Raw genomic sequence first — 15,319 nt, 5'->3', positions numbered from 1 at the left:
GATCCCACTTTAAAATGTAGGTCCAGTCTCGATTAGCCTTTCTGTGTATAAAGTGAACTTAAAACCACAAATCAATCAATCATCAATTTTATAACTTTTTTCATTTAGATCGATCGGCACCCAGGACCAACTCCGTCCACCCCCTAGCTATGTTTATAAACTTGATAAGACTAAGAAAAGCAGGAAATGCGAGCGAATCAAGCAAGAAAATTTTATGAAAATAATTTTTATTTGCATGAAAAAAGTGAAGTTGTGGGCGGTAATTGCCCCCTGCAGGTACACTTGGCCATCAATGTTTGTCTCCCTTGCCCCCCCAGAACTCATTTCCATCCAAGGTTGGGGGAGACAATGCCCCCTGTAGTTGCGCCACTGTTTGAAATTTCACATGATCAGACTCGAAATACATCTACAAACACAAGTCACAGATGTTACGAGACGTACTAATCTACAAAAAAGTGTTAATTGTCAAACTCAAATTTACCTAAGCAACCTCAAGATATCTTGCAATTAATCTTTCATCTGTCAGATTGTTCTGGAAAGGACAGTAACAAAGTAAATGGATTGTTTTATTTTTCACACAGCTTTCGTTGCCTTCCTAGATAAAAATGAAATCTAAACTTTGAAAAACTTGCCTCAGGCATGTATAACTTGAATAGGGTTTGGATTAATAAAAGTTGTAAATTTTCATGTCTACGGAGAAACATTCAAGTAGAATTCATGCATAATTCCCGGAATTCCCAGCAAGTAGCCACCCTATTCCACTTACATAGATGTTTGGCCTTAACACTAACACATAATCAAAAAGTTAAATCCCTCATACTTGGAGGTTGAGAAATTACTTCTTTTTCTATTTCTTTATGTAATGATGTACAGAGTTTAGCTCAGATAGGCTAATTGGTACAGGGCCTACAGCTTAAAATGATATCTGAATCACTATGTAACATTCTTCCACTGGAGACCAAACCCAGGACCCCTTGAATACAAGGTGGATATGGAACTGAATTATTGAAGAGGCATACTTTATGACATACATCACATCATCTAAACCAGGGCACGAAATTTCCAGTCACCAGGTCGCCATTGGCGACCAAACGTTTGTGGCTGGCGACTAAAATTTTCGTTGTTTCAAATGTGTGTCAAACACGCCCGAACATCTCAATCCAACGTTTGTACAGGGTTTTGGAAAGCGAGCCAATTGAAAACCCCCATGTCCACTCAACGCCGACAGCATATAATCGGCACAATATTTCTGCAACTGTTGGGATGCTACCACTTTGAATGCACATGCAACCCAATCCCACCCATTTTCCCTGCTTTGCTTTTCCTCCACTCTGTTATTCCAATTGATGACACTGCAGAAAGTATGTGTGCAACGTAGACCACGCGGACTTGAGGTAGGGAGGGGAGGGGTAGAGTGGAGCAGACCGTGGCCCAACCGAGACTCCTTGCTTGTGCATGGAAAAATCTTGTTTTCACAGTTGTGAACTGCTCTTGCGCGCACCAGTGTCCAGTCTTTGTTGACAAAAGAATGTGATAAATGCACTCGTGAACGTTGGTTGATGTGGCAGTAACGTTCGTTCTGTTTATCTCTTTTTTTTTTTGTTTGGTGGTAGTTGCCTGTGAGTGAAGTGGTTCCAGAGAAATACATACATCAGCCTTCTGATTGATGGATGTGTATGTTTGATATGTGGATGCAAATGATTGGTCACATCAAGGAGGACATTTTAGGAGTAATAGAGCTTCCAAACTCTACTTCTGCTGGTTACTTCACAGCCATAACTGATTATTTAGATAAGGCAATAGGTTCAAGTAAATACAGAAACAAGTGTTACATTGTAGGCTTGGGTACTGCAGCAAATATGGTCGGGCACAAATTAGGATTGGCTGTGCAAATGAAAGCTATTTGTAATAAAATGATAAATATTCACTGTCTTGCACACCATTTCCAGTTAGCTGGATGCGTGTGAAGTTGAATATCTTAGAGCATTTGATTCTGTGATTAGGAATATTTTTCAGTATTACCATGGCTCTGCTAAAAGACTTCACCTCTTGAGAAATAACAGAAGTTATAGAAGAAATTCTAAAACTGAATGATATCCACACTAATAGTTGGTTAGCCAGCAAAGAAAGTGCTGTAAGAGCTCTCTTGCAATCATGGAAAGCTGTTGTGACCCATCTTGAACAGGTGGCCCATGGAAAAGATAATGATGGCACTAAACCTAAGGGTTTACTGAAAAGTTTGAAGCAATTTAAATTTGTTAAGCTTCTGTACTTCCTTTTGGATTTCTACAGGAAATTGAACCCTTTAAGCGTGGCACTACAAAATAAGAATCTTTTGATTGCATCTCTGAAAATAAGAATTGAACATTGGATGACATAGAATCTAATGTTGGACCAAGCAAACAAGATTTCTTGGACCATGTATCCATTTCAGGGAAGAACAGGGATGCGCAGCTCACAAACATTCAAAATGGAGAGCAAGAGTTTCAGACTGTTAGAGGAAACTTAATTAACAATGCAAAGGTGTACATCACAGAAAGATTGCAATCTATATCAACAGATGTGATTGCATCTCTGCATGTTCTCGACACTTTGGGTTGGCCTCCCATACAAAATATTCTTCAGTTTGAGATAGAAGAAATAAAGAAGCTCTACATGTACTTGAACCCGAGCCTTTATAATGAGAAAATGGATGTTCTGTTAGCAGAGTGGACAGAATACAAACTTTTGTTTCCTTCTCTGACTTTGAATCAGATGCTGGAGATGATTCACAGTGAGGAGTGTTCAACAAGATTCCCCAATTTGCTCCAGATTTTGACATTTTGTGCTGTTCTATCAGTGAGAACAGCTTCATGTGAGAGAGGTTTCAGCTGTCACAACTGATTCAAGACTACTTACAGGAACTCTCTGAAGACTGAGACACTGGATGATTTGCTCTGAGTTTCTGTAAATGGACCCCCCTCCCCCACCATCAGAGTTTGACCCAGCAGCTGCAGAATAACAGAACTACACTAACATTAATTCCTAAGGTATGTTCTTTTTAATAATTGCTCATATTTTTATTATTTATCAATATAAAATAGTGGCAACCAAAGATTTTAGTCCGGCGACTGACTTCAAACTTGAAATTTCATGCCCTGATCTAAACTCTTATTTATTTTATTTATTTCTTGTTTTGGATGGCAAAGTTAAGGCCTTCCACCATAGGCATAGCTAGAACTTTATATTTGGGTGTGCACAAATTAAAAAATAAGGTCTTGTACCTATTTAATAGCATATTTTGCAACACAATCACTTGGTTCTTTAACTGCACTGATGTTTGTAAAGGAATATAAATTCACTAAATGACAGTGTTGAAAATTTCTGAATATATGTAGTAGAAAAAATCAAATTGCATAGAAATTACACACACACAAAATGTTCATAAATGTTACAAACAAATACATCAAAATACACATCACATATAACAAGAGACGTCTGGCAAAAGATACAATGTTCTTAAACTCATCAATAACTTCATTTATATCAATAGACAAAGCTTTTTCCTGTTCCACAAATAGCAAGAGCAGGGCTTCCAATCTATCCTGCTTCTGAGTTGCTCTTAATTTAGTTTTAACTTTGGTAAGCTTGGAGAAAGCTCTCTCTCACACGTGCAGCTTGCGACAGGTATAGAAGAAAGGCACTGCAGTACAGAGTAGAATGCAGTAAATATCTTTTTTTCTCCAATGACATAAAAAAATCGAAAATCTATACACACTCGTTTCATCAGCGATAATGCACACATTTGTACCAAGTAATGACATTTTCAACTTCTTACAAACTGCCGCTTATTTTCTCTCTTATTGAAATATCTGTCTTTAATTTTCTTTGATAAATCAACCCATTAGGGTGTGCCTAGGCACATCCGGCACACCCCGCAGCTACGCCTATGCCTTCCACTTAACCATCTCTACTTTACATTTTATAAATTGATTATAATAGCCAACTGTTTGCAAAATATATAAAAACTAAAAAACATTAAAATACCAAAAGAAGAGAAACACTCAAAAAGAGAAAAGAAAAACACAAAAAAGAAAATGAAAAAACAGAAAAATACATATACACTGTAAGAAAAGTAAAAAAAATACATGTAAAACAAACACACACACACATAACAAACATACTCGAATTACAGAAAAAGTCAGTAGGTGTTGGTCCTACAAGTTTACACGAAAAGGTTTAATTTTATTTTATTTCCAGTACTCCTAACTCCAACAGAAGATGATTTCTTAATTTTGATTTAAATTGGCTGAGAGAAGCAGAGTTTCTTAAGTTATTTGGGAGGTTCCACGCCCTGGTAGCAGTAACCATGAAGGAATTTCTGTAAAATGCTGTCTTGTTCTTCAGGGGAGATGCCAATTAGTAGTACAAAAACAGAACTAAACCCTAATAATGTTGTCATCCTAGTTGAAATCATTTGAATTCAAACAGGATTATACAAAGTTCTATATACAAGATGGTTCAAAAGTCATTTTACACTCCTAAATAAATAAATGTAGGTGTAGTAATGCCATGAAAGCAATGCTTAAAATTTGGCAACAGTAACTATTTGGTTGTGAACTTGTCTCGTATCACACTGCTAATTGTATACTGAACTGCATAGCTACTCCAATTTGTTATCAAATAAAAATTGCAATTTTTAAAGTCTGAAAACTTGTCGAACCATTTTTTTCCTGAATTAAATGGTACAATATGAACACATGAAGTTCAGGCCTGCATCCTGCACTTTACACTTAATTTTTTTAGCAGCCTCTCACCCCCCCCCCCCATTTTTTTCAGTACTAAACAGTCCAGCAACAGCAGCAATATTCACTGTAATAAGTCAAGCAACAATCTTAAATTTGATGTATCAATACTCATACATACCTTGTCATTTCATCTCCCAGAATATCTACAACAGGTCCAGCTGTGCGAAAGAAAAGAAAAAAAATATTAGTGCTGCACTTGCTAAAGACTAGGATGCCACAAGAACATTCAATTAAGTTATGTTGAAAATAGTGTTGAATTTGTAAGTTGTGGCAACTAATAATAGGGTTGGAGAACTTTCAACCCTAAAAGTGGATCATAGATCACGGTTCTCTGAATATTTTTTATTTCACTTACAAAGCACTGCATTCATGTAGAGGAAAGAAAGGTGCAAAAATACAAAAGCATTCGACTACTGTCAGACTAAAAATTATAGGTACTCAAAGTTTGGACTCCAATTAAAAATTAACCAGTAGACCTACATAAAAATGGGTTACATCAAAATTTATCTTACTCAATTCTGCATTAATCTATGCTAATCAAATCTTTTTTGAGTATGCCTTCTATTTTTTATCGTGGTGAGAACAATAAAAGTGCCTTTTTTTAGCATTGCAAACTATCACTTTCTCTGAAATTCTAAAAATCAAAAACAAGTTGTTCGATCGTGATGAAATTTTAGTAGGGTGAGGGCAGAAAGGTTTTACACACAATTCTTAACTTTCAGATTTCTAAAATTTGTCGACAAACCATCATCATCAATTTTGCGAAACAACTTGTTTTTAGTATTGGGTAGTCCTACAAATACATGTTAGCACCAAAAACCATTCACATTAGCCCCACAAACCATTGACGTTAGCCCCACAAACCATTTCCTGTAAGGTTGGGTTAGGTTAGCCCCACAAACCATTTCCTGTAAGGTTGGGTTAGGTTAGGCAAGCATAGTTTAAAAAATTTTAAAAACTAGGCACATCATGTTATAGTGAAAACACTGTGAGGTTTGAAACACTGACTACGGGGTTTGCGTCATCTAACACAAGGAACATTGTGCTCTCATGCAGAAAGCAAATGGCGGCAGCAGCAACAGCATGTCGGACAGAGATTTTCGCAGACAACAATATGCATTCGCATTAAAATGGATCAAAACTACATTCACAAACTTCCACAATGCTACAGAAAATGATTTGTGTAAGTACTTTCTCCTGTAAAAAGTAAGAAATCCGTCTCACCTATATGAAAGTGTTACCATTTCCCCAAATGCTTCCAATATTTCATCATGATGGTGCTGTTCTCAAGCACGACAACCTTTCAATCCTCTTGTTACCAGTAGTATTGTGTAATGCCTTGTCAATGGAAGTGCCGATATTTTGTAATGTACCTCTTAAATCTTGTTTTTGCCAAAAAAACAAGACTTTTCAGAACTGTAAATGGTGCTAAGTAAATTTGAAGCATTCTAAAAGTAATATCACAAAAATAGAAATTGAACCATGAAAAAACTGGCTGTGTACCATGATAAAATCAGAACTTGGGCCAACATTTAAGTGGAAATGTATAGGACAGAAAGACTTCTGCACGGAAATTGTAGCTATAGTGCGCGTCAAATCTCCTGCATATGGCGATAGCCAATAGCAGCGCACTGCAGCGGTGCCATGTCGAAATCTCACACGGAAAGAGACAGCGTCGTCGAGCGAAACGCCTTGTCACGGAGAGCACGGAACATTAGATAATATAACATATAATAAACATAATGGGAGAAAAGAACATACCTGATTAGGGACTGCATAATTCTTTCAATATTCTCAAGGTGGAAGTTGTAGAGCCTTTGTAAGATATTTTGTCCCGTAAAGAGTACGTTATCTTTTTGGTAGTAGAAAATTCGCCACGATCGTAAATTTCAAAGACTGTTCTACGAACTACGTCTTTTTTCAAAGTCATCTAAATTTGTCGTTCTTTTCGGTATATTAATGTGCTTTCTAGTCTAGGTTATTGAAACATTGGAGCAGGCCCCGATCCACATTGTTTTGCCCCCGAACATATCCGAGAAACGGTAGCTTGATTCACACCACACGCTTGAGCTGTTACATCCTGGCACTTCTTAAAGTCAATTTTACTTATTTGTTCGTCACTCGAACACTTTTTTTTTAAAAAAAAAATGTACACCTGAAAAATCACCTGTCGTGCCAGGCTTCGTACAACACTGTATTTTTCCCTCTTCTCTCGCCATCACTACCACTTGGTTTACTCAACGACATGCTGCACACACCCACTAAACGCATGAAAAAAAAAACGAACAATGACGGTATCCTCTTCATCAACTTCTTCTGCCATCACTGGGAATGAACGTGCCCTGTTCCCTTAGCTAATCGGAAAGTTTCAGAATGCAACAGGAACGAAGGGAGAGCAAAAAGGATACAATGCAAATACGTTTATAATAACATTGCTTCTACAGAGGGAACGGTATAAGCTACAATCACGTTTGTTTTTCGTACATACTCGCGAATTCATTATCTTTCCATCTGTTGAACTACTGACACTTGAAATAATCTATTTATATCCGAGCGCCAGGTACACGATTTAGTAGCGAGGTGAAACAGCTTCTGAACTAGGCAACGCTGCACATCCGTGATTCGCTGGTGCTGTTCAGTCGTTCAAGGTCATATGCAGGAGATTTGACGCGCACTCTAGTAAGGATTTATCATACCTGTTCAATAAGTACATACAAGCATGCTGAAAAACTTGGTTTATGTAGAACTTAAGCATGTACAAGAATCAGATCACCATCGAACATTTCAAAGTTGGGATGTAATTTGAAATCAGTTATGCATGGTTAAATGTCTGCAATAACTTACAGTGGCCCTAGTTCCTTTTGTTTAATTGCAAACACTACAATGCTACAAACACATTATTTTGTGGTTAGAACCAGAATAATGTCCATTAACACATACTGTGGAGTTCCAGTGATTCCTTGAGAATGGTTTTCATGTACTCCTATACAATTATTAACTTGCCACCAGCAATTCGTCTACTGTACGTAGTTACGGGTATGATTCATCGCACGTAAGTTAAATATCATCTTGGTTAACCACCGTATTTTACGTCTTCATGCAAGTGCAGAATGACTTAACGTTAGGTTAGGATTGTTAGGTATAAATCTCTTGGCATAAATACACTACGTTTAGCCTAACAATGAAAGAATTTAACCTCACATAACTGTGAAGGTGTTTGACCTACATGCGATAAGAAAGACCCCAGGAACAAGTGAATAACAGCAGTAGCATGCAGATGCGAAACTGTGGGAGAACAGCCACAGGCTGAACCTCGCCCTTTAATAAAGAAAATTTGAATTTCAATCTTTGAGCAAGGTACCTCTTATGTCTTCTTTTTGCTTATAACTTGGACTTCTTCGAACAGCCAACTGTGCTAATTACTTTCAGGAAGCTTCCAATTTACATCCACAATCATTCCTACTAGTCTACGCTACTTCATCTATCTTCTATGAATGGAGACTGCCTCGTCCATGGGAAGCATGGAGCCATGCATAAGGTAATTTTTAAGTTGTTTCTTTTTTTTTTCGACCATAAATACCTATTCCCAGAAACCCAAACAGGGTAACATTATAGTATAAGGGAAACGGATTTCTTCAAATTTACAGGAGAAAGTACTTACGGAAATCATTTTCTGTAGCGTTGTGGAAGTTTGTGAATCTAGTTGTGATCCATTTTAATGCGAAAAAATGTCATTTTCTGAGAAAATCTGTCAAACACGCTATTTTTGCTGCCACCATTTGCTTTCTGCACGAGAGTACAATGTTCCGTGTGTTAAGATGATGCAACACCAGTGTTTCAGCCTCACCGTGTTTTCACTAGAACATGACGTGTCGAGTATTTTTTTTTTAACTATGCTTGCCTAACCTAACTTCACCTAACCTTATGGAAAATGGTTTTTGGGGCTAACGTCAATGGTTTGAGACGTATTAGCATAATTTCAAATCCAGGCTAGAATGTAGGTATTTTACAGTGAACGAGGTTGCAACACTGCATAAATCGACAAAACACTCTCACAACGCATCCTGAACTAGTACGCTGTCGCCCACCATAATGTGTTACAGAATCGAAATAACAAGTAACAGTAAGTACTCGTAAATGTAAGAAATATACATTATCTTAGTTAGAAATGCATTATTTCACCTTAGGAAATGTTCCACATTCCAAAATAGTATGTTAGCAATGTAAAAAATATGATTTATAGGTGTTTCCCTTATACTATAATAGTACCCCTAAACAGTGCTAATTAGTTTCAGGAAGGTTCAGATTTAGTGTGACAATCATTGCCACAATTCTGCAATAATTACTATTTGTCCTAGGAGACTTCAAAAAAAAAATCATTAAACTGTAACAGTTCCGATTCTTTTATGATTTCTCCTAGCACAAAGACTAATTATCGTAGAATTTTGGAAATCATTGTCACACGAAATTTGATCCTTCCTTAAAGTAATGAGTTATTTATGTTGAAAAAAACAACTTGAAAATCACCTTACGCACTTCTCATGGACAAGATATTCTCAGTCGACAAGCGACAGTAAATATCGTAGAAGTGTGGGAATGAATGTAGAAGTAAATCAAAACCTTCGTAGAATGCATTTAGGGACTTTATTTTAATGCTAAGGGAACCTAACCACGAAAGCATATATTGCACAAAACCTTAAGTAAATGCTAAAACTCCGCAGTATGTACATCGAAATCGAACCATGTAAAAATTGCATTCATAGCATGATGAAATTGCAATAAAACAAAAGGAACTTGGGCCCAAGGAAATTGTTACTTTCGAAGACATTTACTCCTGAAAAGTGGATTATAGAAGCTATTGCACACATTAATTGCAGATGTTGACATAATTTTTTGCACATTAAAAACTGTATCTAAAGAAGTGGAAAGGTCAATCTGAAATATTAAGACAATCAAACCTAATGAAAATCGACTCGCCCAACTTAAAGGCTAAGAGTAAACTAACTATCCAAACTTCATCACAAAAGCATCCAGCAATCGGAAGTTGGGCCCGTAAGGTGCTCAACACTTAAGATCGTAAATTTATCCACGTAACATACACATACCTTACTTTATTTACACACAGCGTACCAATTAAGCAAACATTTTGCATAACCTATGATTTATTCAGGGTACTAATCTGATATTCCCCGGACAGATTTCTTCATTTTTACAAAAGAAACTACTTACGGTAATAAGTTCCTGTAGCATTGTCTAACATCTGGAAGGTGTTTTGTGTGATATGGGAATGTTTCATAGCAGAAATTCAACCATTGACGCATAGCCACACAAACCATTTTCGGTAAGGTTAGGTTAGGTAGGGTCACATATAGGTTACAATAGTTAAAAATTGGTTTCGAAAAAAATATGTGTAGCACCACACACCATTCTCGTAGAGCCCCACGAACCATTGACACATAGCCCCACAAACCATTTGCGGAAACGTACGTTCTTCAGTTACAAAAAAAACTTTTAAAAAAAAAATTGCAATTACTTGGATCAAAAAAACGTGAATACACATTAAAGAATTTACACCTATGTGGTGAGCACAGTGCCATTAACAGAAAAAAAAAGTTGCATAGTCATGATCAGTGTATTTTATTTCTTTCCATGCATGGGTGTTTGAGGTCGGATTTCTCTGCAAGTTTTATTGACATGTATATATATTTCAAACTACTGTGGGCCCTATTACACTGAAATCTAAAAAATGTCTCGTCATTGCGGAAGTATTGTTCGTTCCACTTCACATAAATTTTAATGACTCGGCATAGCCGAAGTTGGATTAGTGCAAAGGAAATTCTGCACTGTTTCTATCAACGATTATAAATAAGAAGTTAATATTATTAGTTCGTTAGGTTTAAATTAAGAGAAAAACAGGAAATATTACACACGAAGAACATTCTGTAGTTTTAAATGGCAGGTTCAAAATAATAAATGAAACTATGTTTTTAACTAAGTCTACATATAAGCAGCAACCAAAATAGCACAAAAAGTTATTTTTTCTTAATTCGGGATGCAATATATGGTTAAGAAACACCAGTAAGCATACAGTAACAAACCTGTTATTTTTCCCATGGTAGTTGAGTTGAGTGAACTTTCGCCAGCTACTTCACTATTATTGCGATGAAAAAATTAATCAAGATTTATCAATTTTCCGTCCCTAATGTTTCTCTACGTTTAAACAAGCAACTTCAGACGAAATTACCGGCCTTCAAGCTCGTGGTGACGGAACGTCCTGCTCCACCTAATGCTTCTGATATAAATATTTGCATGGAATACACATGAACGGCTTTATTGCTTTATTCATTGGTTAATCATATGCCGGTTATTACGTCACATTGGTCAAGTCATCATAGTTACTCAGCGTTGCCAACCATGATCGAGTAATTCACTCTTGTAAATCCTAGTTTATTTTTCTTCTTTTTTATATGGATATTACCATAAAATAAATAATGTTTAATATGAAGGAGGAGAATGTGAAGAAGAGTGACTTCTCAGCTGGCAGGCATGATATTGTTTCCGGAGTGTACTTTAGAATCTTATCTACTGTTTGTGCAGTGGCGTACCAAAGAGGGGTTGGTAGAAGTGGTAGAGGTCATAAACTGAATTTTAGCCTAGCATTCCTATAAAAAAAAGGGTAGTGTCTGCTGCCACGTTCTTTTTCTGCTGGAACCTCAAAAAAGATGCGCGTGGCAGCAGACTCGGTCTTTGTTTTATCGTGATTTCATCATGCTAAGTATGCAATTACGTCTGTAACACATAGTGTTAAGTTTTAGCATATTACTTACACAAAAATGTTTTAAGATTAGGTCCCTTAGCATTCTTCTAATAATAAACCTAAATGCTCTCGTAGTTAGGTTCTGTTAGCATTAAAATAATATCGCTAAATGCTTTCTAAAGAAAAAGGTTTTAAATTACCTGCACATTCATTCCCACTAATCATAAACTTGCATTTCTCTCGTCTTAATCTGTTCTTAAGATTTGTAACATCCTCTTAGCAGACGAATTACGTGGCAGGAGCAAATTTGACGCTTATTCTTACTGCTGCCACGCGCGTGTCAGCAAACTCGGCCTAAAAAAAATCGTCAAAGACAGGAAAAGATGGCAACATGACGCCAGGCACATATCCAGGGGGGCTTAGGGGGCTCGAGCCCTCCCGAAAGTTTTCGGTTTACACTAGATAAAATTGGGTTTTTTGTTTCTTGTGGTGTGAAATAAGATAATGTGACGATAATTTAAGGAGATAAATAATTATCGAGGCAATACGGAGAATGTTCTGAAACCCTGTTATTGTTAATATAACGCATCGAAGGTGGGAATCAGGGGACCTCGAGCACCCCCCCCCCCCCACTTCAGGAATGTTTTCTGTTTACACTAGATAAAATTAGGCTTTAGGCTTCTTGAATATAGTGAACATAACTTGAGAGAAATAATTATCTAGAAAAGACGGATAATGTTCTATAAACCTGTTACTGTTACTACGGCGTATCCAAGGTGGGATCAGGTGGCTCGAGCAGTCCAGAATTTTTATCAGTTTATACTAGATAAAATTAGGTTTTTGTCTTCTTGAATAATGTGGCGATAATTTAAGGAGAAATAATTATCGAGGCAAGACGGAGAATGTTCTATAAACCTGTTATTGTTAAAAGCGCCTATCCAAGGTGAGATAAAATTAGGATTTTCACTTTCTTGAATAATGTGACGATAATTTAAGGAGAGAAATATTTATCAAAGGAAGACGGAGAATGTTCTATAACCCTGTTGTTGATAATATTGCACGTAAACTTTTCTTGAGCTTTCAGTGTTGTCGCAGCAAACTTGAGCACTATGTAGAGACTTGTCAGCATTTGGAAGCTGCCAGTGTTCGGAAAGTTACTTTTAAAAAGGTAACTAGTTACAGTTATAGTTACTTCCTTAAAAAAAGTAACAGTTACAGTTACTCGTTTCAAAAAGTAACTCAGTTACAGTTACATGTATTTCAATAGTAAATGTAAGTTACATCTGCAGTTACTTTCTGCTGAAAATTTTCTTGCAACCAAATTACACAAATCGATCATTAATTGTAATAAAATATTTTGTGAAGACTAACATGTCATTTACTTACGTTACTGGTACATATTATAAGTTTTCGTATATTTATATTTATTACAAACTAAAGTGCTCTCCTGTGCTTAGCGCCACGCCATGAAGGCGTATAGGGGTGTGAAGTTAGAGCCCCACCCTTTCTTCATCATGGCCGAAGGTGTGGTTGATGTGATGAGCACCACATCCCTGGCATCCTTTACCCCAAAGTGTCCTCCAGATACCCACTTTATACGACGCTGGGTGGGCGCTAGAGCCGCTTCAACAGGTGGGAAAAATCTCGGTTCTCCCCCACCGAGGATCGAACCCGGAGTCTCTCGCATGGTAGTCAGGCACCCAAATGACTTTTTTTTTTTTAAGGAATAAGTGAGATTTCTAATCTTGCGCTCCAATCATAGAACTCATATTTTATAATTTATTATTATTATTTACAATTAAAAATTGAAAATTGCTTAGTATTGTTAACATCGTCGCCTTCTAATCAAGGGATCCCGGGTTCGATACCCGATGGAGGCACATTGCACAGTGGTTTGGATCCCACTTTAAATTGTAGGTCCAGTCCCGATGAGTCTATCAGTGCACAAAGTGGACTTAAAACAAGAATTCAAAAACCTTGGCGTTGTTGTTACGTTGAGACTTGAGTCCACCATTAAAATAGAAACAGGATCGCATTGCTTCCCTTCCATAAACATCAATCACTTTTTTGATTAACAATTCTTTGTCTTTTGTACTTTTTCACGATGCACAGATATCTGAGACCACTTAATCTGCTGTCTTTTGTGGCACCACTCGTCTATGTTTCACGCTACACTTTCATATTTAAAGTTTTGCAGATGTCTCAAGGGCGAGGCAAGTGCCCCCTGGCCCCATCTGCGGGTGCTCTTGCAACCTGACCCCAAACATTCAAATGCATAGATTGCAATTTTGTTTCAATACAGACGATATAATATATTTATTTCAACCAAGAATCCTGTTTTTACTTATTTGTATTCACGTCTGCAAATACGCAAACAGTGACGTGCAGTGGCGTCAGCACTTCGCATAGCAATCGATGCTCATTTTTCAGACAAGGTCGACTCCTCCATGTAGGAAGTGAACCTCCATGAACTTCCTACCGTCCATTTTTTACTTATTTCCAGTTCTCTATTTTGTAGGAGTTTAATCATATGGTTTAATGCGTGTTATAAAATTATGAGCGCAATGTACGTACAATTCCCTAGGTTAGCTACTGTCAGTGTCAAGAGTTTACTGCTCTCGCTCCCCCAGTAACAGTCCAAAGACGATGGACGCACAGTCTTTTCGGCCGCTCGCTGAGGAACCTCCGCGGTCATCCTACAGACAGATGTGGGGGGGGGGGGTGGAAGGGGCAGTGCAAGGGAGTGGGGAAAGGTTACGAAGATTGGCGAGAATCGAGGAACCACCAAGATTTTCCTCAATCAGCGATGCCAACCTCAACAAAATGTTACTAAACCAAGCACAATTTGATCTTTGTTGGCACTTAGCACCGTTTCTAGCATAATCTGCAAACGCCAATCCCTGGGAGAGGGAAATCGAAATCAAAGGAATATGTTTTCAGGAAAATAAAATTATGTCCAAATCTTATTTCTACTTCCCCAGCGGACAGGGACGTCGGAACTTATTTTGGAGTGGGGGGGGGGCAGGTTTTCAAATCCATCAACCAGTTTTTACAACCTTTCCCCCCATATATCTATATACTTATTAAACCCATAAAGAGTAGAGAACTGGAAGCAAGAATAAACGAACTGTAGGAAGTTCCTCACTTCCTACATGGAGGATTCGCCCCTGGAAAGAAATTAGGCTGTCTCCTACCTACTACAAGTCTTATCTCTATATATATTTTCCTGTTCGCAGGGACGTCATTAGGGGGGGCACGCGGGGGCACTGGCCCCGGCAAACGTCCACGTGGCCTTGGGAAACTGTTCTGTATTTGCTGGAAATTTTACTTTGATGACAAATATTGCAAAATATTTATTCAGTAAATTTTGCTTTCAGTTTGAAACACTTCTTCAATTTTCAGTAGCACGAACCCAAGCAAGACATTTCTTTCCTATTTCCCTGTTTCTTGCTTGTTGAACACAAACAGATGTATTGGGAGGGGATGCAGTTAATGGTTTTGTGGTCCGCCCAGGTCAGGGAAGTCTGAGACCTATTGAAAATGCACTTTTCCTCCCTGCTGCACACCAGATCCAGGATCCCCCCAAAACCCGCACTTTCTCTTCATCTGGCCCTGCACTGGCACAATGGGCGCCGAAAAGACAACACAAACAGGAAGATTTAGCTAAGGGTGGCTAGAACTTTCTGGGTTAATATGGTTCAGAAAAAATATCCCCATGCATTTCAAATTCCAAAAACAGAATTCCATTGCTTGTCCCTTTCTCGGCGCGGAAATG

The 15,319-nt window shown here is 37.7% G+C and overlaps 1 protein-coding gene across 1 annotated transcript in view; it reads right to left on the bottom strand.

Moving 5' to 3' along the window:
- Idh (isocitrate dehydrogenase [NADP] cytoplasmic) overlaps positions 1-11,147 on the bottom strand; it is a 60,412-nt gene extending 49,265 nt beyond the window's left edge. The window contains exons 1-2 of the mRNA XM_083117671.1: positions 10,886-11,147; positions 4,906-4,945 (exon numbers count right to left, since the gene is read on the bottom strand). Coding sequence (XP_082973797.1) covers positions 4,906-4,945; positions 10,886-10,901 — 56 coding nt within the window. The 5' untranslated portion in view covers positions 10,902-11,147. The remainder of the gene's footprint in view (positions 1-4,905; positions 4,946-10,885) is intronic.
- Between the last annotated feature and the right edge of the window lie 4,172 nt (positions 11,148-15,319).

This window comes from Lepisma saccharinum, chromosome 2 (assembly GCF_977018435.1).
Source record: "Lepisma saccharinum chromosome 2, izLepSacc3.1, whole genome shotgun sequence".
Taxonomy (NCBI): Eukaryota; Metazoa; Arthropoda; class Insecta; order Zygentoma; family Lepismatidae; genus Lepisma; species Lepisma saccharinum.
This window is presented reverse-complemented; position numbering and strand designations above follow the sequence as displayed.